This window comes from Oncorhynchus tshawytscha, linkage group LG12 (assembly GCF_018296145.1).
Source record: "Oncorhynchus tshawytscha isolate Ot180627B linkage group LG12, Otsh_v2.0, whole genome shotgun sequence".
Taxonomy (NCBI): domain Eukaryota; kingdom Metazoa; phylum Chordata; class Actinopteri; order Salmoniformes; family Salmonidae; genus Oncorhynchus; species Oncorhynchus tshawytscha.
Window position 1 is genome coordinate 371334 of NC_056440.1, and position 25964 is coordinate 397297.

A 25964-nucleotide genomic window follows, 5' to 3' on the forward strand; every position below is an offset into this window, starting at 1 on the left:
AACACCATGGGACCACGCAGCCGTCGTACCGCTCAGGTAGGAGACGCGTTCTGTCTCCTAGACATGGACGTACTTTGGTGAGAAAAGTGCAAATTAATCCCAGAACAACAGCAAAGGACCTTGTGAAGATGCTGGAGGAAACAGGTACAAAATGATCTATATCCACAGTAAAACAAGTCCTATATCGACATAACCTGAAAGGCCGCTCAGCATGGAAGAAGCCACTGCTCCAAAACCGCCATAAAAAAGCCAGACTACGGTTTGCAACTGCACATGGGGACAAAGATTGTACTTTTTGGAGAAATATCCTCTGGTCTGATGAAACAAAAATAGAACTGTCTGGCCATAATGTCCATCGTTATGTTTGGAGGAGAAGGGGGAGGCTTGCGAGCCGAAGAACACCATCCCGACTGTGAAGCATGGGGGTGGCAGCATCATGTTGTGGGGGTGCTTTGATGCAGGAGGGACTATTACACTTCACAAAATAGATGGCTTCATGAGCAATGAAAATTACGTGGATACATTGAAGCAACATCTCAAGACCTCAGTCAGGAAGTTAAAGCTTGGTCGCAAATGGGTCTTCCAAATGGACAATGACCCCAAGCATATTTCCAAAGTTGTGGCAAAATGGCTTAAGGACAACAAAGTCAAGGTATTGGAGTGGACATCACAAAGCCCTCAATCCTATAGAAAATGTGTGGGCAGAACTGAACAAGTGTGTGCGAGCAAGGAAGCCTACAAACCTGACTCAGTTACACCAGCTCTGGCAGGAGGAATGGGCCAAAATTCACCCAACTTATTGTAGGAAGCTTGTGGAAGACTACCTGAAATGTTTGACCCAAGTTAAACAATTTAAAGGCAATGCTACCAAATACTAATTGAGTGTAAACTTCTGACCCACTGGAAATGTGATGAAAGAAATAAAAGCTGAATTAATCATTCTCTCTACTATTATTCTGACATTTCACATTCTTAAAATAAAGTGGTGATCCTAACTGACCGAAAACAGGGAATTTTTACGAGGATTAAATGTCAGGAATTGTGAAAAACTGAATTTAAGAATCATATCAACTCTACCTTACCTACCTTACCTGACACCCACGTCAATTTGCTTACCGCCCCAATAGGTCCACTGACGATGCAATCACCATCACACTGCCCTACCCCATCTGGATAAGAGGAATACTGTTCATTGACTATAGCTCAGCCTTCAACACCACAGTACCCTCCAAGCTCATCACACTCAGGGACCTGGGTCTAAAACCCCACCCTGTGCAACTGGGTCCTGGACTTCCTGACGGGCCGCCCCCAGGTGGTGAAGGTAGGAAACAACACCTCCACTTCGCTGACCCTCCACACTGGTGCCCCACACGTTTGCGTGTGCTCTGGCAGCTGGTGCTTAAAGGTAGTGAGGGAGATACGAGTCTCCAGCTTCAGTGATTTTTGCAATTCGTTCCAGTCATTGGCAGCAGGGAACTGGAAGGAAAGGCTGCCAAAGAGGAATTGGCTTTGGGGGTAAACAGCGAAATAAACCTGCAGGAGCGCGTGCTACGGGTGGGTGCTGCTTTGGTGACCAGTGAGCTGAGATAAGGTGGTGCTTTACCTAGCAAAGACTTATCGATGACCTGGAGCCAGTGGGTTTGGCAACGAATATGAAGCGAGGGCCAGCCAACGAGAGCATACAGGTCGTAGTGGTGGGTAGTATATGGGCCTTTGGTGACAAAACTGATGGCACTGTAATATACTGCATCCAATTTGCTGAGTAGAGTGTTGGAGGCTATTTTGTAAATTACATCGCTGAAGTCGAGGATCTGTAGGATAATCAGTTTTACGAGGGTATGTTTGGCAGCATGAGTGAAGGATGCTTTGTTGTGAAATAGGAAGCCGATTCTAGATTTAATTTTGGATTGGAGATGTTTAGTATGAGTCTGGAAGGAGAGTTTACAGTCCAGCCAGACACCTAGGTATTTGTAGTTGTCCACATATTCTATGTCAGAACCGTCCAGAGTAGTGATGCTGGACAGGCAGGCAGGTGCTGGTAGCGATCGGTTGAAGAGCGTGCATTTAGTTTTACTTGAATTTAAGAGCAGTTGGAGGCCACTGAGCACTGAAGCTCGTCTGGAGGTTAGTTAACACAGTGTCCAAAAAAGGGCCAGAAGTCTACAAAATGGTGTCGTCTGCGTAGAGGTGGATCAGAGAATCACCAGCAGCAAGAGCGACATCATTCATGTATACAGAGAAAAGAGTCGGCCTGAGAATTGCAACATATTGCTGCACTGTAGGAACTAGAAGCGCACGCATTTCGCTACACCCGCAATAGCATCTGCTAAACATGTGTATGTGACCAATAAAATTTGATTTGATTAAATGAGCTGGACTTGGGTCATTGATAAGTCATCAAGGCAGCCTTATTATGCTGTGAAAGGATCCAGGAACCCAAGTGATTTGGGTGGACCCCATCCTCCTTATAATGCTGTGAAAGAATCCAGGAACCCAAGTGATATGGGTGGTCCCATCCTCCTTATAATGCTGTGAAAGGATCCAGGAACCCAAGTGATTTGGGTGGATCCCATCCTCCTTATAATGCTGTGAAAGAATCCAGGAACCCAAGTGATTTGGGTGGTCCCATCCTCCTTATAATGCTGTGAAAGGATCCAGGAACCCAAGTGATTTGGGTGGTCCCATCCTCCTTATAATGCTGTGAAAGGATCCAGGAACCCTGTGAAAGGTGATTTGGGTGGATCCCATCCTCCTTATAATGCTGTGAAAGGATCCAGGAACCCAAGTGATTTGGGTGGTCCCATCCTCCTTATAATGCTGTGAAAGGATCCAGGAACCCAAGTGATTTGGGTGGATCCCATCCTCCTTATAATGCTGTGAAAGGATCCAGGAACCCAAGTGATTTGGGTGGATCCCATCCTCCTTATAATGCTGTGAAAGGATCCAGGAACCCAAGTGATTTGGGTGGTCCCATCCTCCTTATAATGCTGTGAAAGGATCCAGGAACCCAAGTGATTTGGGTGGATCCCATCCTCCTTATAATGCTGTGAAAGAATCCAGGAACCCAAGTGATTTGGGTGGATCCCATCCTCCTTATAATACTGTGAAAGGATCCAGGAACCCAAGTGATTTGGGTGGATCCCTTCCTCCTTATAATGCTGTGAAAGGATCCAGGAACCCAAGTGATTTGAGTGGATCACATCCTTATAAAACGTGTACCTTTTTCCAAAATGTATCGAAATTGTCAACAAAAGTTTTACCCATTGAGCTGCAATAATCACGTAGCCAGTCGTGAAGAGAAAGAATCCTGCTAAAGCGTTCAATGCCACGATTCAGAGAAGGGCACAGGGTCAGATGTGATGGGTATTTTATTAGTGTCTAGCAGAGTCAATTAGCTCTTTGAAATCCAGTTTCAACTGTTCAGAGCTGTCATTCATAATGTCATTAAACCCCACATAGACTACAATAGAATCAATGTCCATGTCCTGGTGTAGTACATTCAGGAGCAGCTTAGGGATGTCATTTACTCGAGCTCCGGGATAGGATGTGGTTTTTGCACCAGGAACAGTCACATTTCTTACCATCGAGCTGCGCAAAATCATGGCTGGCGAGAAGGACCACTCCCACGCTTCACAGGATTTGGAGAACCCTTTATGGACGAGCGAGAGGCAGGATAACCTGAGCCCGTTGCTCCCGGCGCCTGGTGCAGGCCTCCGACAGATGGAGAAGTCCCTCTCGATCCAGAGCAGGGAAAGAAGGTTGCAGACGTCCACTTCGAAATCGTAAGAGTAGACACTGCGGCTGCAGACACAGGTTAGGGTTACCCTAACCCTAACCCCATAGACGAAGATGCAGGAAGATCAGGCTCCAGGACGGCAAAACTATACATTGTTTGTGTCCTCTCCGGGACTCCCGCTGGGAGTGTAGACTGCCTTGCGGGAGGCCGTGGTCTTCAGCTTCCACAGCTCGTGACATTTGACCATCATTGATTGCCATGCTCCTCTTGCTGTGCTCCTTCGACTCAGCTACAAGATGGGCGAACTCCGGGAAACACGGGCGAGTCAGGTAACGACAAACGACAAGACTTCAGGAATCCATCAGGAATCCATCAGATTGGACGGATCCAAAATGCACGAACGCCGTCCAGCCACCGGTTTAGAAAACATTCCACTCTGCGTTTTCCCCAGTTTGTTAAGTAGGCTGGCGACCTGTGTGATCAAGGAAGCCACCTCAAGCCTATAATCCTCGGCAAGCAAACAATTGCCGCATTGGAACTCAAGTGATCCTGTTTGTCCCGAAACAAAGCGTAGTAGATACAGCTCCTACAGCGTTTTGAACTGTTCATTCATTTCTCCAAAGAGTGCTCCATTGCAAAACTCATCTGGGACTTTTATTCCATTTTCTTATTTAACCTTTACTTAACTAGGCAAGTCAGTTAAGAACACATTTTTTTATATACAATGACTGCCTATACAATGACGGCCTACTGCTAACAGGCTGACTACACCAAAATAAATGTAGAAATGTATGTTATTCAATTATTGCGCGAGCCAACGAGCGTCTGCGTTGCCAAGGGCTAAAATAGAAGTCAGTTCTATTTCTGACGCAGATCGCGGTGCAAGTCCTGCCTCCTACATCTCCTCATTGGTTATACCCATGTGGGTGACTGAAAGAACGAGGTCAGTGGCGGTAATGCACCTAATTTATGAAAGTTGCCAATCGCAACATAAAGTCCAGAGAAGAAAAAGCCTAGAAGGAGGAGAGATGACTAGAAACGTTTCGGTTGACCGTTTTATTTGTGGATTAATTGTCGGATTAGAGGACCTTGTGCATTTCAGGTAAAATTACAACTCAAAGTTTATATCCCAGGACAAATTAGCTGGCAACAGCAAGCTAGATAAATAGGACAAATTAGCTAGCAAGTGCTAGCTAAATTGCCATGAATGTTTAATGCTTTTCAACCTGTCCCCAAATTAATGTAATTGGTTCAGAGTTTGTTTTGATATTTTAACCTGCGTGTTGTGATCGCATTTGGTGTGGGGGGACAAAATAAATTTATGGCGTACACGCGCAGCCGGTTTGAGTTTTGTGTAACCCGGACGACGCTGGGCCAATTGTGTGCCGCCCTATGGTTATTCAGTCACGGCCGGTTGTGATACAGCCTGGAATCGAACCAGGTCTGTAGTGATACCTTTAGCACTGAGATGTAGTGCCTTAGAACGCAGCCCCACTCTGGCGAATATTGGTTATGTTTAAATCAAAAACAGCAAACCGAGTGTTTTCAGCATAGTGTTCAGCTGCGCACTCTGATGACGTCACTTGTGTTGTGTCGGTCACTCGTGTTGTTGGTATCCTGCAGGATCTCTGTGGGGTCCAGGCCCTGTGGTTTCTGGATGGGTTAGGGGTTACCTGTACTCTCTCTCCTGCAGTATCTCTGTTGGGTCCAGGTCCTGTGGATTCTAAACAGGTCACGATTAGAGGTCAGGGGTTAGAGGTCAAGGGTTACCTGTACTCTCTCTCCTGCAGTATCTCTGTGGGGTCCAGGCCCTGTGGTTTCTGGATGGGCGTAACGCGGTTCTGTTTCTGTTGCAGTGTGATGACGGGCGACGGCTGCTGTCCCTGGGGCTGATGGGTAATAGAGGGGCCGGACATGGGTCCAGGAGGAGGGGCCTGGGGTGGGGCAGGTGAGGGTCTACCACTGGGGGGCGGAGCTAGAAGCTTCTGGGGGTTGCTGGGAGTATCACCACCTTGGCCTGAAACAGGAAGAGCACAAATATCTGTGGTCAATCACATTACATAAATCAACCAATTAGACTATCCAAATTAAACTGAGCCAGACTAACCTTCAAGCCAGGGTCTGGGTTAGGATTAACTGAGCCAGACTAAAGGGTATACATTGCACGACTTTCAAAATCGCTGAGCCTCTCACATTAAACGACTGTCTTTCCTGTAGCAGCAGCACAACCAGGTGGACTGGGAATAGCAAGGAGTCATCAGGCCAGGCAGTCCTGAGGCATGGTCCCAGGTTAGGCTGTGCCTAGTGTGTACACCCAGGTTAAACTTAAGGCCATGGTAGGATTGGGCGATTTTACGATTGCATCATCTATCGACGATTGTTGACAGCCATCGTCGATGTCCCAAACGATGGTTTAGCATATTTTAACTTGACTGCATCGCTGGAATCTAGCAGTGCACAACAGAGCACACAGCACGGCGACATGCCAAATGGCCTTTTCTCTAATCGCCATTGCAAGATTTTTCAATGCATATGTGGTAGTTAGACTATTAACATAGTGTAAGAGAACAATTAAGATTGTAGAAAGAGTGGAAAGCAACAAATGTCATGTTTTTTCCCCTCCCATCTCATTATTTTAAAATCTTAATTTCCCTTTAATCTCCCTAATCCCCATTTGAAGGTAATTTGTTGGCCTAGGCACAGCCTACTCATGATCAACAATCAAATGAATGTATAGGCGTAAAGATGTACCATCTCAGAAAGTTTGCAAATAGCTTAAATAAAAACAGTATAGTAAAAATGAGAGAGAGAATAAACAATTGTAAGATTAGAGTTTAAGTAAACTTTACTTTGACAAGTTAAACTGATAAACTAATGGCTACCCAGATTACTTGCATTGGCCCCCAACTTTTACACTGCTGCTACTCTCTTAGTATCTATGCATAAGTCACTTTAATAACTCTACCCACATGTTCAGTTGAAGTCAGAAGTTTACATACCAGAGCCAAATACATTTAAACTCAGTTTTTCACAATTCCTGACATTTAATCCTAGTAAAAATTCCCTGTCTTAAATCGGTTAGGATCACCACTTTATTTTAAGAATGTGAAATGTCAGAATAATAGTAGAGCGAATGATTTATTTCAGCTTTTCTTTCTTTCATCACATTCCCAGTGGGTCAGAAGTTTACACTCAATTAGTATTTGGTAGCATTGCCTTTAAATTGTTTAACTTGGGTCAAACGTTTCAGTTGGCCTTCCACAAGATTCCCACAATAAATTGGTTGAATTTTGAACCATTCCTCCTGACAGAGCTGGTGTAACTGAGTCAGGTTTGTAGGCCTCCTTGCTCGCAGTTTTGGAGCAGTGGCTTCTTCCTTGCTGAGCGGCCTTTCAGGTTATGTCGATATAGGACTTGTTTTACTGTGGATATAGATACTTTTGTACCTGTTTCCTCCAGCATCTTCACAAGGTCATTTACTGTTGTTCTGGGATTGATTTGCACTTTCCCACCAAAGTATGTAAGTCTCTAGGATACAGAATGCGTCTCCTTCCTGAGCGGTATGACGGCTGCGTGGTCCCATGGTGTTTATACTTGCGTACTATTGTTTGTACAGATGGACGTGGTACCTTTTGGCGTTTAGAAATTACTCCCAAGGTTGAACCAGACATGTGGAGGTCTACAATTTTTTTTCTGAAGACTTGGCTGATTTCTTTTGATTTTCCCATGATGTCAAGCAAAAAGGAACTGAGTTTGAAGGTAGGCCTTGAAATGCATCCACAGGGACCACTCCGATTGACTCAAATGTTGTCAATTAGCAGAAGCTTCAAAAGCCATGACATAATTTTCTGGAATTTTCTGTTTTTCTGTTTAAAGCTATTTAAAGGCACAGTCAACTTAGTGTATGTACATTTTTGACCCACTGGAATTTTGATACAGTGAATTAGAAGTGAAATAATCTGTCTGTAAGCAATTGTTGGAGAAATGACTCGTGTCATGCACAAAGTACTTGCCAAAACTATAGTTTGGTAACAATACATTTGTGTAGTGGTTGAAAAACAAGTTTTAATAACTTCAACCTATGTGTATGTAAACTTCTGACTTCAACTGTATATATTACCTCAATTACCTTGACTAACCGGTGCCCCCGCACACTGACTCTGTACCGGTACCCCCTGTATATAGCCTCCACACTGACTCTGTACCATAATACCCTGTATATACAGTGCCTTGCGAAAGTATTCGGCCCCCTTGAACTTTGCGACCTTTTGCCACATTTCAGGCTTCAAACATAAAGATATAAAACTGTATTTTTTGGGGAAGAATCAACAACAAGTGGGACACAATCATGAAGTGGAACGACATTTATTGGATATTTCAAACTTTTTTAACAAATCAAAAACTGAAAAATTGGGCATGCAAAATTATTCAGCCCCTTTACTTTCAGTGCAGCAAACTCTCTCCAGAAGTTCAGTGAGGATCTCTGAATGATCCAATGTTGACCTAAATGACTAATGATGATAAATACAATCCACCTGTGTGTAATCAAGTCTCCGTATAAATGCACCTGCACTGTGATAGTCTCAGAGGTCCATTAAAAGCGCAGAGAGCATCATGAAGAACAAGGAACACACCAGGCAGGTCCGAGATACTGTTGTGAAGAAGTTTAAAGCCGGATTTGGATACAAAAAGATTTCCCAAGCTTTAAACATCCCAAGGAGCACTGTGCAAGCGATAATATTGAAATGGAAGGAGTATCAGACCACTGCAAATCTACCAAGACCTGGCCGTCCCTCTAAACTTTCAGCTCATACAAGGAGAAGACTGATCAGAGATGCAGCCAAGAGGCCCATGATCACTCTGGATGAACTGCAGAGATCTACAGCTGAGGTGGGAGACTCTGTCCATAGGACAACAATCATTCGTATATTGCACAAATCTGGCCTTTATGGAAGAGTGGCAAGAAGAAAGCCATTTCTTAAAGATATCCATAAAAAGTGTTGTTTAAAGTTTGCCACAAGCCACCTGGGAGACACACCAAACATGTGGAAGAAGGTGCTCGGGTCAGATGAAACCAAAATTGAACTTTTTGGCAACAATGCAAAACGTTATGTTTGGTGTAAAAGCAACACAGCTCATCACCCTGAAAACACCATCCCCACTGTCAAACATGGTGGTGGCGGCATCATGGTTTGGGCCTGCTTTTCTTCAGCAGGGACAGGGAAGATGGTTAAAATTGATGGGAAGATGGATGGAGCCAAATACAGGACCATTCTGGAAGAAAACCTGATGGAGTCTGCAAAAGACCTGAGACTGTGACGGAGATTTGTCTTCCAACATGACAATGATCCAAAACATAAAGCAAAATCTACAATGGAATGGTTCAAAAATAAACATATCCAGGTGTTAGAATGGCCAAGTCAAAGTCCCGACCTGAATCCAATCGAGAATCTGCGGAAAGAACTGAAAACTGCTGTTCACAAATGCTCTCCATCCAACCTCACTGAGCTCGAGCTGTTTTGCAAGGAGGAATGGGAAAAAAATTCAGTCTCTCGATGTGCAAAACCGATAGAGACATACCCCAAGCGATTTACAGCTGTAATCGCAGCAAAAGGTGGCGCTACAAAGTATAAACTTAAGGGGGCTGAATAATTTTGCACGCCCAATTTTTCAGTTTTTGATTTGTTAAAAAAGTTTGAAATATCCAATAAATGTCGTTCCACTTCATGATTGTGTCCCACTTGTTGTTGATTCTTCACAAAAAAATACAGTTTTATATCTTTATGTTTGAAGCCTGAAATGTGGCAAAAGGTCGCAAAGTTCAAGGGGGCCGAATACTTTCGCAAGGCACTGTAGTCTCCACATTGACTCTGTATCGTAATACCCTGTATATAGTCTCCACATTGACTCTGTACCGATTACCCCCTGTATATAGCCTCCACATTGACTCTGTACCGGTACCCCTGTATATAGCCTCCACATTGACTCTGTACCGGTACCCCCTGTATATAGCCTCCGCATTGACTCTGTACCGGTACTCCCTGTATATAGCCTCCGCATTGACTCTGTACCGGTACCCCCTGTATATAGCCTCCACATTGACTCTATACCGGTACCCCCTGTATATAGCCCCGCACACTGACTCTGTATCGGTACCCCCTGTATATAGCCTCCACATTGACTCTGTACCGGTACCCCCTGTATATAGCCTCCACATTGACTCTGTACCGGTACCCCTGTATATAGCCGCCACATTGTACCAGTACCCCCTGTATATAGCCTCCACATTGACTCTGTACCGGTACCCCCTGTATATAGCCTCCACATTGACTCTGTACCAGTACCCCCTGTATATAGCCTACACATTGGCTCTGTACCGGTACCCCCTGTATATAGCCTCCACATTGGCTCTGTACCGTAATACCCTGTATATAGCCTCCACATTGACTCTGTACCGTAACACCCTGTATATAGCCTCCACATTGACTGTGTACCGTAACACCCTGTATATAGCCTCCACATTGACTGTGTACCGTAACACCCTGTATATAGCCTCCACATTGACTCTGTACCGTAACACCCTGTATATAGCCTCCACATTGACTCTGTACCGTAACACCCTGTATATAGCCTCCACATTGACTCTGTACCGTAACACCATGTATATAGCCTCCACATTGACTCTGTACTGTAACACCCTGTATATAGTCTCCACATTGACTCTGTACCGTAACACCCTGTATATAGCCTCCACATTGACTCTGTACCGTAACACCATGTATATAGCCTCCACATTGACTCTGTACCGTAACACCCTGTATATAGTCTCCACATTGACTCTGTACCGGTACCCCCTGTATATAGCCTCCACATTGACTCTGTACCGTAACACCCTGTATATAGTCTCCACATTGACTCTGTACCGTAACACCCTGTATATAGCCTCCACATTGACTCTGTACCGTAACACCCTGTATATAGCCTCCGCATTGACTCTGTACCGTAACACCCTGTATATAGCGTCGCTTGGTATTTTACTGCTGCTCTTTAATTATTGTTACTCTATTTCTTATTCTTTTTCTCTGTATTTAGGTATCTTAAAACTGCATTGTTGGTTAAGGGCTTGTAAGTATGCATTTCACTGTAAGGTATTACCTGTATTCGGGGCATGTGAAAAAAATACAATTTTATTTGATTAAGAGCTCAGAGACAGGATTGTGCCGAGGCACAGATCTGGAGATGGGTACCAAAAAATGTCTGCAGCATTAACGGTCCCCAAGAACAGAGTGGCTCAATCATTCTTAAATGGATGAAGTTGGGAACCATCAAGACTCTTCCTAGAGCTGGCCATCCGGCTAAACTGAGCAATCGGGGGAGAAGGGCCTTGGTCAGAAAGGTGACCAAGAACCCAATGGTCACTCTGACAGAGCTCCAGAGTTTCTCTGTGGAGATGGGAGAACCTTCCAGAAGGACAACCATCTCTGCAGCAGTCCACCAATCAAGCCTTTATGGTAGAGTGGCCAGATGGAAGCCACTCCTCAGTAAAAGGCACATCACATCCCACTTGGATTTTGCCTAAAGGCACCTAAGTCGACTCTCAGACCACGAGGAACAAGATTATGTGGTCTGATGAAACCAAGTTTGAACTCTTTGGCCTGAATGCAAAGGACCACGTCTGGAGGAAACCTGGCACAACGCCTACGGTGAAGCATGGTGGTGGCAGCATTATGCTGTGGGGATGTTTTTCAGCGGTAGGGACTGGGAGTCTAGTCAGGATAGAGGGAAAGATGAACGGGGGAAAGTACAGCGAGATCCTTGATGAAAATCCTCTCCAGAGCTCTCAGGACCTCAGACTGGAGTGAAGGTTCACCTTCCAACAGGACAACGACCCTAAGCACACAGCCAAGAGAAAGCAGGAGTGGCTTCGGGACAAGTCTCTGAATGTCCTTGAGTGGCCCGGACTTGATCCCGATTCAACATCTCTGGATAGACCTGAAAATAGCTGTGCAGCGACACTTCCCATCCAACCTGACAGAGCTTGAGAGGATCTGCAGAGAAGAATGGGAGAAACTCCCCAAATACAGGTGTGCCAAGCTTGTAGCGTCACACCCAAGAAGGTTCGAGGCTGTAATCACTGCCAAAGGTGCTTCAACAAAGTACTGAGTAAAACGTCTGAATTACTTACGTAAATGTCATATTTCGTTTTTTAATTGTATTTGTTTTTTGCTTTGTCATTATAGAGTTTTGTGTGTAGATTGATGAGGGAATCAAACTATTTAATACATTTTAGAATAAGGCTGGAACGTAGCAAAATGTGGAAAAAGTCAAGGGGTCTGAATACTTTCCGAATGCACTGTAAGTAATGTGTGAAATGTTTGATAGTGTATGTGATGTAAACAGATAAGTCTACTTTCTTGGGGGCCTGAATATTGACTGGTTTTCAAGCTGTCCACTCAAGAGGAAGCTTACAACTGTAACCAGTGCCTGTAATCTGGTTCAGGTTATTCATCAACCTACCAGGGCGTTTACAAACTATACAGGAACAAGATCATCCACATGTATTGATCACATTTTTACTAATACTGACTGCAGAACCCATTGGATGCTGTGATCACAAAATAGTGGCTATATCCAGGAAAGACAAAGTTCCAACAGCTGGGCCTAAAATAGTGTATAAGAGATCATACAACAGATTTTGTTGTGACTCTGCAGATGATGTTAAAAATATTTGTTGGTTTGATGTGATTAATGAGGAGCATCCAGACGCTGCACTTGAAATAATTTATTACATTTCTTCTTCCAATTATGGATAAACATGGATAAACAAGAAACTGACTGTTAGAACTGTTAAGGCTCCATTGATGAGGAATTGAGTCAGATGTGCCAGACTAACCTTCAGACCAGGGTCTGGTTTAAGATTAACTGAGTCAGACTAACCTTCAGGCCAGGGTTTGGATCCGTGTGTCTGATTTTGTCCTGGCATAGTGATGGTGGGACCAGGGCCTGACTGAGGGCCAGACATAGAGGACATACCTGACAACACAACACAGTTAAATAATGAGCATAACTGGCAACACAACAGTTAAATAATGGGTATAACTTGCAACTCAGAGTTTGACAATGTCATTGTGTCAACACCTGGTACCACTTGTAAAAACAGTTAAGATGATGGATGGATGACAAGTAAATAGATTCCAAGGCCCAATACAAAATCGACCAGTCACTTAGATCATCGACCAGTCACTTAGATCATCGACCAGTCACTTAGAACATCGACCAGTCACTTAGATCATCGACCAGTCACTTAGATCGTCGACCAGTCCCCTAGATCGTCGACCAGTCACTTAGAACATCGACCAGTCACTTAGATCATCGACCAGTCACTTAGATCATCGACCAGTCCCCTAGATCGTCGACCAGTCACTTAGATCATCGACCAGTCCCTAGATCATCGACCAGTCACTTAGATCATTGACCAGTCCACTAGATCAGACCAGTCCCCTAGATCATCGACCAGTCCCTAGATCATCGACCAGTCACTTAGATCATCGACCAGTCACTTAGATCATCGACCAGTCCACTAGATCATCGACCAGTCCACTAGATCATCGACCAGTCCCCTAGATCATCGACCAGTCACTTAGATCATCGACCAGTCCCCTAGATCATCGACCAGTCCCCTAGATCATCGACCAGTCACTTAGATCATCGACCAGTCCACTAGATCAGACCATAGATCATCGACCAGTCCCTAGATCATCGACCAGTCACTTAGATCATCGACCAGTCACTTAGATCATCGACCAGTCACTTAGATCATCGACCAGTCCACTAGATCATCGACCAGTCCCCTAGATCGTCGACCAGTCCCCTAGATCGTCGACCAGTCCCCTAGATCGTCGACCAGTCACTTAGATCATCGACCAGTCCAGTAGATCAGACCAGTCCCCTAGATCATCGACCAGTCCCCTAGATCATCGACCAGTCCCCTAGATCATCGACCAGTCACTTAGATCATCGACCAGTCACTTAGATCATCGACCAGTCACTTAGATCATCGACCAGTCACTTAGATCATCGACCAGTCCCCTAGATCGTCGACCAGTCACTTAGATCATTGACCAGTCCACTAGATCAGACCAGTCCCCTAGATCATCGACCAGTCCCCTAGATCATCGACCAGTCACTTAGATCATCGACCAGTCACTTAGATCATCGACCAGTCCACTAGATCATCGACCAGTCCACTAGATCATCGACCAGTCCCCTAGATCATCGACCAGTCACTTAGATCATCGACCAGTCCCCTAGATCATCGACCAGTCACTTAGATCATCGACCAGTCCACTAGATCATCGACCAGTCCCCTAGATCATCGACCAGTCCCCTAGATCATCGACCAGTCACTTAGATCATCGACCAGTCACTTAGATCATCGACCAGTCACTTAGATCGACCAGTCACGACCAGTCACTTAGATCATCGACCAGTCCACTAGATCATCGACCAGTCCACTAGATCATCGACCAGTCCCCTAGATCATCGACCAGTCACTTAGATCATCGACCAGTCCCCTAGATCATCGACCAGTCACTTAGATCATCGACCAGTCCACTAGATCATCGACCAGTCCCCTAGATCATCGACCAGTCCCCTAGATCATCGACCAGTCACTTAGATCATCAGTCACTTAGATCATTGAACAGTCACTTAGATCATCGACCAGTCACTTAGATCATCGACCAGTCCACTAGATCAGACCAGTCCCCTAAATCATCGACCAGTCCCCTAGATCATCGACCAGTCCCCTAGATCATCGACCAGTCACTTAGATCATCGACCAGTCATAGATCATCGACCAGTCACTTAGATCATCGACCAGTCACTTAGATCATCGACCAGTCCACTAGATCATCGACCAGTCCCCTAGATCATCGACCAGTCCCTAGATCATCGACCAGTCCCTAGATCATCGACCAGTCCCCAGATCATCGACCAGTCCCTAGATCATCGACCAGTCCACTAGATCATCGACCAGTCCCCTAGATCAGACCAGTCCCCTAGATCATCGACCAGTCACTTAGATCATTGACCAGTCCACTAGATCAGACCAGTCCCCTAGATCATCGACCAGTCCCCTAGATCATCGACCAGTCACTTAGATCATCGACCAGTCACTTAGATCATCGACCAGTCCACTAGATCATCGACCAGTCCACTAGATCATCGACCAGTCCCTAGATCATCGACCAGTCACTTAGATCATCGACCAGTCCCCTAGATCATCGACCAGTCACTTAGATCATCGACCAGTCCACTAGATCATCGACCAGTCCCCTAGATCATCGACCAGTCCCCTAGATCATCGACCAGTCACTTAGATCATCGACCAGTCACTTAGATCGTCGACCAGTCACTTAGATCATCGACCAGTCCACTAGTCAGACCAGTCCCCTAGATCATCGACCAGTCCCTAGATCATCGACCAGTCCCCTAGATCATCGACCAGTCCCCTAGATCATCGACCAGTCACTTAGATCATCGACCAGTCACTTAGATCATCGACCAGTCACTTAGATCATCGACCAGTCACTTAGATCATCGACCAGTCCACTAGATCATCGACCAGTCCCCTAGATCATCGACCAGTCCCTAGATCATCGACCAGTCCCCTAGATCATCGACCAGTCCACTAGATCATCGACCAGTCCCTAGATCATCGACCAGTCCCCTAGATCATCGACCAGTCCCTAGATCATCGACCAGTCCCCTAGATCATCGACCAGTCCCCTAGATCATCGACCAGTCCCCTAGATCATCGACCAGTCCCCTAGATCATCGACCAGTCCCTAGATCATCGAGCAGTCCCCTAGATCATCGACCAGTCCCCTAGATCATCGACCAGTCACTTAGATCATCGACCAGTCACTTAGATCATCGACCAGTCACTTAGATCGTCGACCAGCCCCCTAGATCATCGACCAGTCACTTAGATCATCGACCAGTCCCCTAGATCATCGACCAGTCCCCTAGATCATCGACCAGTCCCCTAGATCATCGACCAGTCCCTAGATCATCGACCAGTCCACTAGATCATCGACCAGTCCACTAGATCATCGACCAGTCCCCTAGATCATCGACCAGTCACTTAGATCATCGACCAGTCCCTAGATCATCGACCAGTCCCCTAGATCATCGACCAGTCACTTAGATCATCGACCAGTCCACTAGATCATCGACCAGTCCCCTAGATCATCGACCAGTCCCCTAGATCATCGACCAGTCACTTAGATCATCGACCAGTCACAGTCGACCAGTCACTTAGATCATCGACCAGTCCACAGTCACCAGTCCCCTAGATCGTCGACCAGTCCCCTAGAGTCACCAGTCCCTAGATCATCGACCAGTCACACTAGATCATCGACCAGTCCAGTAGATCAGACCAGTCCCCTAGATCATCGACCAGTCCCCTAGATCATCGACCAGTCCCTAGATCATCGACCAGTCACTTAGATCATCGACCAGTCACTTAGATCATCGACCAGTCACTTAGATCATCGACCAGTCACTTAGATCATCGACCAGTCCCTAGATCATCGACCAGTCACTTAGATCATTGACCAGTCCACTAGATCAGACCAGTCCCCTAGATCATCGACCAGTCCCCTAGATCATCGACCAGTCACTTAGATCATCGACCAGTCACTTAGATCATCGACCAGTCCACTAGATCATCGACCAGTCCACTAGATCATCGACCAGTCCCCTAGATCATCGACCAGTCCTTAGATCATCGACCAGTCACTTAGATCATCGACCAGTCCCTAGATCATCGACCAGTCACTTAGATCATCGACCAGTCCACTAGATCATCGACCAGTCCCCTAGATCATCGACCAGTCCCCTAGATCATCGACCAGTCACTTAGATCATCGACCAGTCACTTAGATCATCGACCAGTCACTTAGATCGTCGACCAGTCACTTAGATCATCGACCAGTCACTTAGATCATCGACCAGTCCACTAGATCATCGACCAGTCCACTAGATCATCGACCAGTCCCCTAGATCATCGACCAGTCACTTAGATCATCGACCAGTCCCTAGATCATCGACCAGTCACTTAGATCATCGACCAGTCCACTAGATCATCGACCAGTCCCCTAGATCATCGACCAGTCCCCTAGATCATCGACCAGTCACTTAGATCATCGACCAGTCACTTAGATCATTGAACAGTCACTTAGAGTCGACCAGTCACTTAGATCATCGACCAGTCCACTAGATCAGACCAGTCCCCTAAATCATCGACCAGTCCCCTAGATCATCGACCAGTCCCCTAGATCATCGACCAGTCACTTAGATCATCGACCAGTCACTTAGATCATCGACCAGTCACTTAGATCATCGACCAGTCACTTAGATCATCGACCAGTCACTTAGATCATCGACCAGTCCACTAGATCATCGACCAGTCCCCTAGATCATCGACCAGTCCCTAGATCATCGACCAGTCCCCTAGATCATCGACCAGTCCCCTAGATCATCGACCAGTCCACTAGATCATCGACCAGTCCCCTAGATCATCGACCAGTCCCCTAGATCATCGACCAGTCACTTAGATCATTGACCAGTCCACTAGATCAGACCAGTCCCCTAGATCATCGACCAGTCCCCTAGATCATCGACCAGTCACTTAGATCATCGACCAGTCACTTATATCATCGACCAGTCCACTAGATCATCGACCAGTCCACTAGATCATCGACCAGTCCCCTAGATCATCGACCAGTCACCAGTCGACCAGTCACTTAGATCATCGACCAGTCCACTAGATCATCGACCAGTCCCTAGATCATCGACCAGTCCCCTAGATCATCGACCAGTCACTTAGATCATCGACCAGTCACTTAGATCGTCGACCAGTCACTTAGATCATCGACCAGTCCACTAGATCAGACCAGTCCCCTAGATCATCGACCAGTCCCCTAGATCATCGACCAGTCCCCTAGATCATCGACCAGTCCCTAGATCATCGACCAGTCACTTAGATCATCGACCAGTCACTAGATCATCGACCAGTCACTTAGATCATCGACCAGTCACTTAGATCATCGACCAGTCCACTAGATCATCGACCAGTCCCCTAGATCATCGACCAGTCCCCTAGATCATCGACCAGTCCCCTAGATCATCGACCAGTCCCCTAGATCATCGACCAGTCCCCTAGATCATCGACCAGTCCACTAGATCATCGACCAGTCCCCTAGATCATCGACCAGTCCCCTAGATCATCGACCAGTCCCTAGATCATCGACCAGTCCCCTAGATCATCGACCAGTCCCCTAGATCATCGACCAGTCCCCTAGATCATCGACCAGTCCCCTAGATCATCGACCAGTCCCCTAGATCATCGAGCAGTCCCCTAGATCATCGACCAGTCCCCTAGATCATCGACCAGTCACTTAGATCGTCGACCAGTCACTTAGATCGTCGACCAGTCACTTAGATCATCGACCAGCCCCTAGATCATCGACCAGTCACTTAGATCATCGACCAGTCCCCCTAGATCATCGACCAGTCCCCTAGATCATCGACCAGTCCCCTAGATCATCGACCAGTCCCCTAGATCATCGACCAGTCCACTAGATCATCGACCAGTCCACTAGATCATCGACCAGTCCCCTAGATCATCGACCAGTCCCCTAGATCATCAACCAGTCCTCTAGATCATCGACCAGTCCCCTAGATCATCGACCAGTCACTTAGATCATCGACCAGTCCCCTAGATCATCGACCAGTCCACTAGATCATCGACCAGTCACTTAGATCATCGACCGGTCCACTAGATCATCGACCAGTCCCCTAGATCATCGACCAGTCCCCTAGATCATCGACCAGTCCACTAGATCATCGACCAGTCCCCTAGATCATCGACCAGTCCCTTAGATCATCGACCAGTCCCCTAGATCATCGACCAGCCCCTAGATCATCGACCAGTCACTTAGATCATCGACCAGTCCACTAGATCATCGACCAGTCCCCTAGATCATCGACCAGTCCCCTAGATCATCGACCAGTCCCCTAGATCATCGACCAGTCCCCTAGATCATCGACCAGTCCACTAGATCATCGACCAGTCCCCTAGATCATCGACCAGTCCCCTAGATCATCGACCAGTCCCCTAGATCATCGACCAGTCCCCTAGATCATCGACCAGTCCCCTAGATCATCGACCAGTCCCCTAGATCATCGAGCAGTCCCTAGATCATCGACCAGTCCCTAGATCATCGACCAGTCACTTAGATCATCGACCAGTCACTTAGATCATCGACCAGTCACTTAGATCATCGACCAGCCCCACTAGATCATCGACCAGTCACTTAGATCATCGACCAGTCCCCTAGATCATCGACCAGTCCCCTAGATCATCGACCAGTCCCCTAGATCATCGACCAGTCCACTAGATCATCGACCAGTCCACTAGATCATCGACCAGTCCCCTAGATCATCGACCAGTCACTAGATCATCGACCAGTCCTCTAGATCATCGACCAGTCACTTAGATCATCGACCAGTCCCCTAGATCATCGACCAGTCCACTAGATCATCGACCAGTCACTTAGATCATCGACCGGTCCACTAGATCATCGACCAGTCCCCTAGACCATCGACCAGTCCCCTAGATCATCGACCAGTCCACTAGATCATCGACCAGTCCCCTAGATCATCGACCAGTCACTTAGATCGTCGACCAGTCACTTAGATCATCGACCAGCCCCTAGATCATCGACCAGTCACTTAGATCATCGACCAGTCCCCTAGATCATCGACCAGTCCCCTAGATCATCGACCAGTCCCCTAGATCATCGACCAGTCCCCTAGATCATCGACCAGTCCCCTAGATCATCGACCAGTCCACTAGATCATCGACCAGTCCCCTAGATCATCGACCAGTCCCCTAGATCATCAACCAGTCCTCTAGATCATCGACCAGTCCCCTAGATCATCGACCAGTCACTTAGATCATCGACCAGTCCCCTAGATCATCGACCAGTCCACTAGATCATCGACCAGTCACTTAGATCATCGACCAGTCCACTAGATCATCGACCAGTCCCCTAGATCATCGACCAGTCCTCTAGATCATCGACCAGTCCCCTAGATCATCGACCAGTCACTTAGATCATCGACCAGTCCCCTAGATCATCGACCAGTCCCCTAGATCATCGTCCTATGTTTTCCACTAGCGCAACAGCAGATTACGGACTAATATTCAACCGGCAACTTTTTCCACTTAAAATAACTAGGCTACTCTTCAGGCACCTGTCAGTCACAAAGCGAGCGATGACAGGGAAATTGCTGGTTTGACAGTCTTCTGTTGTCCCGCCTCCCAGGAACCTGTGGGCAGTGTGGTTGGTTAATTTCTTTACACAGCGGAAAGGGAGAGCATGATGCTCCTTCACTGTCTCTGTGAGTGAGTTTGAGGGATCGACAGTGTGACCATTTTACTCACATTTGTGCCTAAAAACAGATCTGTATGAACTGAAAAGTTAATTATGAGCACGTGTGAGTTGTGATTTATAGCAACAAAAAAATCCTGCAGGAGCTTTTTTTGATGATTACGCCTGGCTCCCAGTCGGCATCCAATTTATCCCAAAGGTGTTCGATGGGGTTGAGGTCAGAGCTCTGTGCAGGCCAGTCAAGTTCTTCCACACCAATCTCGACAAACCATTTCTGTATGGACATCGCTTTGGGCACAGGGGCATTGTCATGCTGAAACAGAAAGGGTCTTCCACAAACTGTTGCCACAAAGTTGGAAGCACAGAATTGTCCAGAATGTCATTGTATGCTGTAGCGTTAAGATTTCCCTTCACTGGAATTAAGGGGCCCGAACCATGACAAAACAGCCCCAGACCATTATTCCTCCTCCACCAGACTTTACAGTTGGCACTATGCATTGGGACAGGTAGTGTTCTCCTAACATCCACCAAATGCAGATTCTTCCTTCGAACTGCCAGATAGTGAAGCGTGATTCATCACTCCAGAGAATGTGTTTTCACTGCTCCTGAGTTCAATGGCTGTGAGCTTTACACCAGTCCAGCTTGGAAATAAATTTCATGAAGCTCCCAACTAACAGTTCTTGTGCTGACGTTGCTTCCAGAGGCAGTTTGGAACTCGGTAGTGAGTGTTGCAACCGAGGACAGATGATTTTTACGCACTATGTGCTTCAACACTCGGCGGTCCTGTTCTGTGAGTTTGTGTGGTCTACCACCTCATGGCTGAGGCGTTGTTGCTCCTAGACGTTTCCATTTCCCAATAACAGCACTTACAGTTGACCGGGGCATCTCTAACAGAGCAGAAATGTGAAGAACTGAGTTGTTGGAAAGGTGGCATCCTATGACGGTGCCACGTTGAAAGTTACTGAGCTTTTCAGTAAGGTCATTCTACTGCCAATGTTTGTCTATGGAGATTGCATGGCTGGGTGCTCGATTGTATAGACCTGTCAGCAATGGGTGTGGCTGAAATAGCAGAACCGACTAATTTAAAGGTGTGTCCACATACGTTTTTATATACACTACCGGTCAAACGTTTTAGAACACCAAGGGTTTTTCAAGGGTTTTTCTTTATTTTTACTATTTTCTACATTGTAGAATAATAGTGAAGACATCAAAACTATGAAATAACACATGGAATAATTTTGTGATCAAAAGGGCCCAGAAGTGGTTTTAGGTGAACTTCCCCTTTAAGATTATATTCTGCCAACTATGTGAATCCAACCTGTATTTTCACTACTGGGCTGCATTCTCCTGGGTCAGATCTTTAAAAGTTTGGGGTACATTTGGGTACCTGTTTGGGGTACTTTGGCAGTGTTTTCCACCACTACCTGGAGTAACTAACCAAAAAGTTCCAAGCCAGGCTTCCCCTTTGGGGTACCTTTTTGGGGTTGTCTGGTGTACCTGTTTGGAGTACTTTGGGGTTGTTTGGGTACCTGTTTGGAGTACTTTGGGGTTGTCTGGTGTACCTGTTTGGAGTACTTTGGGGTTGTCTGGGTACCTGTTTGGAGTACCTGTTTGGGGTGCTTTGGGGTTGTTTGGGTACCTGTTTGGAGTACCTGTTTGGGGTGCTTTGGGGTTGTTTGGGTACCTGTTTGGGTACCTGTTTGGAGTACCTGTTTGGGGTGCTTTGGGGTTGTTTGGGTACCTGTTTGGGGTGCTTTGGGGTTGTCTGGTGTTCCTGTTTGGAGTACTTTGGGGTTGTTTGGGTACCTGTTTGGGTACCTGTTTGGGGTGTTTTGGGGTGGTTTGGGTACCTGTTTGGGGTGCTTTGGGGTTGTTTGGGCACCTGTTTGGGGTGCTTTGGGGTTGTTTGGGCACCTGTTTGGTGTGCTTTGGGGTTGTCTGGTGTACCTGTTTGGAGTACTTTGGGGTTGTTTGGGTACCTGTTTGGGGTGCTTTGGGGTTGTTTGGGTACCTGTTTGGGGTGCTTTGGGGTTGTTTGGGTACCTGTTTGGGGTGCTTTGGGGTTGTTTGGGTACCTGTTTGCAGTGCTTTGGGGTTGTTTGGGTACCTGTTTGGGGTGCTTTGAGGTTGTTTGGGGTGCTTTGGGGTTGTTTGGGTACCTGTTTGGGGTGCTTTGGGGTTGTTTGGGTACCTGTTTGGGGTGCTTTGGGGTTGTTTGGGTACCTGTTTGGAGTACTTTGGGGTACTTGTTTGGGTACCTGTTTGGGGTACTTGTTTGGGGTACCTGTTTGAGGTTGTGTTGGCTACTTTGGGGTACCTGTTTGGTGTTGTTTAGGGTTGTTTGGGGTGATTAGTAGGACCCCTTGTGATGATCTGAGTGGATTTGATTAGCCTAAGCAATATGGTGAAACTTCCACCTAGCCTGTCAAGAGGTCTAGGTGGAGCTGTTGCTATATTACTAACACCTGTCAATACCTCTCAGATCTCCACAAGTGCATAGGGTCTAGGGCTCCATTTGGAATTAGCCCTAAGTGTCACCTACCAGGAGGCCTGCTGTAGGGGCTGCCAGTGCTCGGCTGCTGCTGCTGTTGTTGCTGCTGCATGGTGGGCAGACTCCTCTTGCCCTGGACCGCCAGCTGGAGGTTTTCAGGAAGTGGTTGGCCCCGCCCCAGAATCTTATAGGCCAGGATCTGGGCCCGAAGTTGCTGTAATTGGACTGGGCTGAAGGAGGAGCAGCCACGACCAAGAGGCCCCTGTGGACCCATGGCTGACTGGGGGTCCATCTGGGGTATCATGGAGCCCGACGGGACGGGGGACATCTGAGGGGGCATGGGAGGCGTAGGGCCGCCCCTGGATAGGGGGCTGGAAGCGTGCTCTGGGACACCCAGGGGGAGGGTTGTGGGGGCATGTAGCCTACAGGAGAGACAACAGTATGTTGATTATACATCAGGTATGTGTGTTATACATCAGGTATGTGTTTTGTACTGTAGATTATACATCAGGTATGTGTTTTATAGATTATACATCAGGTATGTGCTTTATACTGTAGATTATACATCAGGTATGTGCTTTATACTGTAGATTATACATCAGGTATGTGTTTTGTACTGTAGATTATACATCAGGTATGTGTTTTATAGATTATACATCAGGTATGTGCTTTATACTGTAGATTATACATCAGGTATGTGCTTTATACTGTAGATTATACATCAGGTATGTGCTTTATACTGTAGATTATACATCAGGTATGTGCTTTATACTGTAGATTATACATCAGGTATGTGCTTTATACTGTAGATTATACATCAGATATGTGTTTTGTACTGTAGATTATACATCAGGTATGTGCTTTATACTGTAGATTATACATCAGGTATGTGCTTTATACTGTAGATTATACATCAGATATGTGTTTTGTACTGTAGATTATACATCAGGTATGTGCTTTATACTGTAGATTATACATCAGGTATGTGCTTTATAGATTATACATCAGGTATGTGTTTTATAGATTATACATCAGGTATGTGTTTTATAGATTATACATCAGGTATGTGTGTTATACATCAGGTATGTGTGCTATATGCGTGTTAAACATTGGACCTCAGATGTGTGAGCTAAATATTAGAAAATATAAATGAGGACGTGGATCAATGTGTTGGTGATAGTAAATGAGGCAACAGAGCAAATAGAGGAGACTAAACTGCTTGGTGTAACACTGGACTGTAAACTATCAAAACATATTGATGCAATGGTAGCTAAAATAGGGAGAAGTCTGTCTATAATAAAGTGCTGCTCTGCTTTCTTGACATCACAATCAATTGAATAAGTCCTATTGGCCTTAGTTTCATCACACCTGGACTACTGCCCAGGGACATAAAGATAAACATAGGTAAATTACAGTTGGACCAGAACAGAGCAGCACAGCTGACCCTTAAATGTACACAGAGGGCTAATATCAATAACATGCATGTCAATCCCTCCTGACTCAAAGTCGAGAGATTGACTGCATCATTACTTGTCTTTGAGAGGTATTGATGTGTTGAAAACACCAAACTCTCTGTTCAAACAGCTGACACACACTCAGACACCCAAGACATGCCACCAGATGTCTCTTCACAGTCCCTAAGTCCAGAACAGACTTTGGGAAGCACACAGTACTACACAGAGCCATGACTACATAGAAGTCTCTTCCACATCAGTTACCCAAGATAGCAGTAAATTCAGTACTACACAGAGCCATGACTACATGGAACTGTCTTCCACATAAAATAACCCAAGATAGCAGTAAAATCTAAAAAACAAACACACAGATAAAACAACACCTCATGGCACAACGCAGACTGTGACTACACACACACACGCACTGAACACACCCACACATTATAATATTGTACACTAGATCCACCCCGCCCTACGGGTGGTAAATCATTGGATCTGAATAATTGTATTCAATACAACTCAACCTTTGAGGACTACAACCATATAAATACAATGTATTTATGCCTATTAATAAACCATTGTAAACTTCCTGCCCATGGTTATTTTGTTCACTGCTTACTGTCAATTTCTCACTGTCACCCTACGTTCACACATTGATTTCATACAGAAAAATGCAACTAGGGCCATGTGAATAATTGTTAGGCTACTCATTTAGAATCCACCGGTGGCACCTTGTGTGACCATAAGTTTGTGTGAGACCGGGCACAGTAAAATAATTTGGTTGCAAAAGTTACTGGTCTGCCATACACCTTAGAAGGCCATTCATCACACCTAAGTGATAATGCCCAAGAAGCCAATATTTGGCAGATATATTGGCACAGGATTTGTCGAGGGCCGTCAAATCGTGCCAATATAACCTCCAAACAACAGCTTCAAGGGAATAATTAGATCAAATCACATTTTATTTGTCAAATGCGCCGAATACAACAGGTGTAGTAGACCTTACAGTGAAATGCTTACATACAAGCCCTTAACCAACAATGAAGTTAAGAAAATTAACTGGGCTCCTGACCACCACCCCTGCCCTAAATGGGCTCCTGACCACCACCCCTCCCCTAACTGGGCTCCTGACTACCACCCCTCAACTAACTGGCGTCCCGACCACGACCCCTCAACTAACTGGGCTCCCGACCACCCCTCCCCTAACCCTACCACCCTCCCTAACTGGGCTCCCGACTACCACCCCTCAACAAACTGGGCTCCCGACTACCACCCCTCAACTAACTGGGCTCCCGACCACCACCCCTCAACTAACTGGCGTCCCGACCACCACCCCTCAACTAACTGGGCTCCCGACCACACCTCCCCTAACCCTACCACCCCTCCCCTAACTGGGCTCCCGACTACCACCCCTCAACAAACTGGGCTCCCGACTACCACCCCTCAACTAACTGGGCTCCCGACCACCACCCCTCAACTAACTGGCGTCCCGACCACGATCCCTCAACTAACTGGGCTCCCGACCACCCCTCCCCTAACCCTACCACCCCTCCCCTAACTGGGCTCCCGACTACCACCCCTCAACAAACTGACTACCAAACTGGGCTCCAGACTACCACCCCTCCAATAACTGGGCTCCAGACTACCACCCCTCAACTAACTGGGCTCCTGACTAACACCCCTCAACTAACTGGGCTCCTGATCACCACCCCTCAACTAACTGGGATCCTGACTACCACCCCTCCCCTAAATGGGCTCCAGACTACCACCCCTCAACTAACTGGGATCCTGACTACCACCCCTCAACTAACTGGGCTCCT

At 46.5% G+C, this 25964-nt stretch overlaps 1 protein-coding gene across 1 annotated transcript in view; it reads right to left on the reverse strand.

The window, feature by feature from the left end:
* The window catches only part of LOC112235569 (probable global transcription activator SNF2L2), a 163921-nt gene that overhangs the window by 102111 nt on the left and 35846 nt on the right, over positions 1–25964 (reverse strand). The window contains 4 exon segments of the mRNA XM_042331165.1: positions 5507–5753; positions 12674–12769; positions 22742–23083; positions 23086–23112. Coding sequence (XP_042187099.1) covers positions 5507–5753; positions 12674–12769; positions 22742–23083; positions 23086–23112 — 712 coding nt within the window.